This window comes from Theobroma cacao, chromosome 9 (assembly GCF_053813885.1).
Source record: "Theobroma cacao isolate CCN51 chromosome 9, ASM5381388v1, whole genome shotgun sequence".
NCBI classification, from domain to species: domain Eukaryota; kingdom Viridiplantae; phylum Streptophyta; class Magnoliopsida; order Malvales; family Malvaceae; genus Theobroma; species Theobroma cacao.
The window spans coordinates 13,519,486-13,524,197 of record NC_142647.1 but is presented as its reverse complement, the minus strand read 5'-3'; the positions used below and the strand labels follow the sequence as shown (position 1 = coordinate 13,524,197).

General features: G+C 39.1%; 1 protein-coding gene across 1 annotated transcript; it reads right to left on the bottom strand.

Annotated features, from left to right (window-relative positions):
- Nucleotides 1–1,185: 1,185 nt before the first annotated feature.
- On the bottom strand, nucleotides 1,186–3,603 carry LOC18589262 (muniscin carboxy-terminal mu-like domain protein). Its single transcript, XM_007014149.3, has one exon. It carries the CDS (start codon nucleotides 3,263–3,265, stop codon nucleotides 1,328–1,330), a length of 1,938 nt encoding a protein of 645 aa, XP_007014211.3. The 5' UTR covers nucleotides 3,266–3,603; the 3' UTR covers nucleotides 1,186–1,327.
- Between the last annotated feature and the right edge of the window lie 1,109 nt (nucleotides 3,604–4,712).

Here is a 4,712-nt window from a genome sequence, read left to right as displayed (position 1 = left end):
GGAAAAGAACAGAAATTTCAGACAGGTGCAGTCTGCAGCCATCATCTAATATGATAAAAGTTCTGGCCTCAGAGAAAAGTTAAGTGCTTCACCATTTTAGAGCTAACGTCAAAATGCAAAACGCCCTTAAAGTGGGATCTGAAAACTTAATGTTTGTTATATTTGACCAACAGTCCAGCCATACTAGTACCCAAAAAAAATAAAAATAAAAAATAAATCCACACTTCGCCAGGTGACTAGTCAGGCCAACTACCTAACAAATATCACCAGACATTACAATCAAGGGATATTTTTGTTCCATTGCAGTTTGCTAGAACTTCCTTCACCAGATAATAGTACAACAACTGGATATCAACAATCAGTTATCATCCATCTCTCATGACATTTAATAAAAGCAGATTTTAAACAAGTCACGTCATGCACCCAGTTCAAACAGATTATGAGACAGGACACTCTGACTACAAACTTATTATCTAAAGGAGAATGGACACCACAAACCTGATAAGAACCATCTAGGGTCACTTCTTTTACTTAGACCCTTTTCAGCTCCCTCTCTACGCTTGCCTTGGAGGGTTGTTAAATAGTTAGCAAGCTATCAAAAGAATGAAGAAGAAAATAATGCTATTGTGATCTCATTTCTCATAAAATGAACAGGAAATTCTAAAAAATGTAGAAACTGGGAATTTAGAGTCTCCAAAGAAGGCATAATTTTTTAAATCAACTACCCTTAATCTAAGGGGTCTCAATTGCATTAGTCAGGTTCATAACTTATTAATTATTAAAAAAAAAAAAAAAGCTAATGCCACATATTCTCATTATATTACTATAGAGAAAAGTTTACATGTAGCCTAAACTTGACTGCATTGTAATTCTAGCTTTCAACCATCCAGACCTACTTATATTTAGCACAATTTAACTTGATGTAGAAAGTTCTATGGTACAAAGAATAGAAACCATAATTAAAGATAGGACCGGCATTCCAGAAACAAAAAATCACTTCTTTACAAGTCCTTTTCTTTCTAAAAATACAAAAAGGAGCAATCATGCTTACATGGTCACAGTTTCACAAGAATAAAATGTACTCCACAAAAGAATGCAAAGTCTAAACAGATACAACAATAAAGGACAAAAAAAATTCACATGCCGCCAGTGAAAATCGATAGTAAACAACAGGAAGACACAAGCTTTTACAAAAGTCAATCTAGATTACAAGATCAATATCCAACAATTCTACAAAAGTGACCAAATCACATCTCTCCCCAAAAAGAACAGGGAAGATTAGGAAAAACACAACAATTTTGTATGGAAATAATTATCTTATCACAGTTCAATTGCACATATAAACACCACTCTCATACCGATGATTCACCTCATAAAAATCTGTCTTACCCTCAGAAGCAGCCCGCAGACAGACCCCAGACAATGAAGTAGCTCCTTGCACTGAAAATTTTACATAACCAACAACTTCTAGGTCTTCGTCATCTTCACTAGAATCCACAGGCATCCTCACTCTTAACTTGCCAGGAGTACCCTTCAGTGGAATCTCCGGCACATGCCACTTCAATTCTCTCTCTGATCTGCTCAACACAGCTTTAGGCGAAACCTTTAACAATGTTGGATCAACTGGCAATTTCAGAACAAAGGTTACATCATTCAATGGTGCTAGTAACTCTGGGCTTGAAATATACTGTATCATTACTGAAAGTAAAGTCCCACTTTGACGCTTAATCAACCTAATTCTCAAAGGCAATGGTGTCAACCTAGGTAACAAACTATACTTCAAAATCGGTATAGGCTCCTCAGATGGGGCAGTTCTCACATGAAACATTCCATTACCTAGGCTACTAACCCGTGAACTCTGCATAACAAACCTCTTAACGGAACTTGTACCTTCAACACGAAATGAAAACTCAGTATCCTTATCACCAGAATTTTTAGGAGGCATAGTTCTCAAGTAAACCACACCCATTAATCCAACTCTTGCAAGCAATGATTCCCTAAACTCTGCACTAATCTCCTCTGAAATATACATTTCAGGACCTTTCATCTCAGTCTTCTTCACCAAAAGATCCTCAAGAGACTTTCCTCCATCAGCACCAGCCGCAGCTGCAGTTGGAGGAGCAGCACTATCCCCAGTTTGCAAAAGTTCAAGCCCACTAAGTCCTTCCTGTTTCTTAACCTTTTTATTTTCCAAAAACTCGGAAGCATCCAATCCTCCACCCCAAGCATCACTAAACCCTTCAAAAGCTTCTCCAAGGGTAGCCTGTTCATTGCCAAACTCAATACCTCCATACTTCCCTTCAAACCCTTCAACAGTAATATCTGTAGATTGGGTTGCTTCAGCTGGAGGCAATGTAGTCACCTCTAACCCCGCCAACGCCACCGTTAAATCAGTAGCTGATGGATCCTTCGTCTTCTTAAACCCTCCAACTAACTCTTCTTGCTTATTTATGGATTCACTCGCAGCGAACGGATCCTTTACGGCTTCTGAATTCTCTTCTTTAACCATTTTCTCGTCTTGCTCACTTGTACTCTGAGGTACAAGCGTTGAAGCTATCCGGTCGCCCGCCGCTAGGGTTTCTGGTGGCAATTCGAAATTCGCACTGGAAAAGGCTTCAACGTTGGATTGGTGTTCGACCGAATGGGCTTCGACGTTCAGCCACGTGTCAGCACCACGGATCTTGGCTTCGGTGTCTAGTGCGGAATGGACCATCTTGGCGATCCCGTCGCCGTGCATAGCGGAGAGCATGGCGGCGAGACGGATGTTGCTGACTCCACGCAGGACAATGTCGAGTGCCATGTAAACCTCGGCATATTTGCGGGCGAGTTTTTCGGGGGTGACGTCCACGCCACGGCAGGCGGTTACGATGACGCTAACGGCTTGATTAACTATGTGGATGCACTCAAAAACGTTGATCAAATTGTCGTGATCGGCGGTAGTGATTCCGAGGACGTAAATGGAGTTCACAAGGCGGTAAACGACGCGATACTTACTTTCAACGCCAACGATTAATTGGCCGCTGGAGGCAGCAAGGGGGTCGTCGCCGATGGATTCGGTGGCAGCATCACATTCGGAGGTGGAGGACGATGAGGGGGCGGAGGTGGAAGCGGCAGCGGAGGCAGGGTTTTTGTTGGAGAAGGCAAGACGGGTTTGGCGGAATGCATGGAGGGCAACTAGGGCACGGGCTGGAGGGAACCATTCTCGGGTTTGGAGAAGGATGTCGGATCCGTTGGCTGGTTGGAGAGAAAGTGCCAAGCACGACATTTGTTTAGTTGTTTGATGTTGCGAGATCTGCTAGGGCTGATCCGGGGTTATGGAATTACGGCGTTGAATTTGGGTGGATCTAAGGGGGAATTGGGCGGAAATGAGGACAAAGCAGGAGTTTATTTTGGAGTGGGATTCAGTGATTTGCTTCGTTTGCAGAAAGAAATGAGCTCTGAGAGAGAGAGAGAGAGACAGAGAGGAGGAGGGCGTCGGTCGGGGGCTTCCGGAAAGGGAACTATTGGGTTTGCTTTGTTTCAATTTTGTTGTTGGTGTGATGGGCCCATTAAAATTGACCGTCGACTGACATTGGGCTTCTTTCTATGTTCCTCCATGCTTGCAATTTACTCTTTGGATTCCGCTTGTGAAGAAGAGGAGAGTTTACAAGGTTATGTCCTTCTCAGCTAATGTAAAAGGCCCGTTTCGACGTTGTTTTCATTGGATTAAAGTGTGATTCGAAAGTAATAATAAATTAAGAATTTATATTGGATTTGATGCGCTGATAGTTTATAAAATTAGTTATACATTATCAGGGTTTAAGTCTTTAAAAAAAATATTCATAAATTATAATATTTAATTACATATAAAAATAAAATTATCTTTCTTTCTCTCTCAATACTTAATTGTGAATCTTTTAATTTATTGTGCAAGATTGATTTTGTTTTTTTGTTATTTTCTTTCTTCTTCTTTTTCTATATTATTGTTAATATCCTCTCTTTTTCCTCTTTTTCTTCCCGTTCTGGGTATCCTTTCTTCTCTAGTCTGTGAACATTCGACAACCCTAACCCTCTTATCTCTCTCTGTGTTGTAAATACGGGGGAAAGTTGACGTAAGTAGGCGACAGCAAAGATCTGATACAAGGGAGGAGGCGAGAGTTGTAAATTCTTCTGTGTTGTTGGCTGATCGCAAGACCCTTGTCTACGCTTAAGCTAAAAACTTGACTCAGCATGCACTTTTTTATGAATCAATGACCATTACCCTTAAAAAAAAAAAAACAACTTTTGTTGTGACGGTATCTAATAGTAAATAACTTCGGTTTTTCTTTTTTTTTGAAATTGTCCATCTATTTTCTTTTCTAGCATATAGAGTTAAGTAAAATTTGATCAGACCATTTACTTATTCAAACTAAATACGTTTTGAGTAGAACAGTTTGATCATATTGATTTATTAAATCAATTGATCTAAAATGTTTGGTTCAACTAATTTATTTGATCAGTTTAGTTTTAAAATTTTTTAACCAAGTTGACAAAAAAACCAAACCAATTATTTATATTATTAATATATCTAATATTTTATGTATATTATTTTTAACTTTATATAAAATATAATATATTTTTAATATTTTTAATTTTTAATTACTTTTTACTGTTACATTCCTCATCTTTCACTTCTTTATTTTTATTTCTTAACCACTCGTACTTTACTCTTTCATTTTTTCTCACCTAGTGAC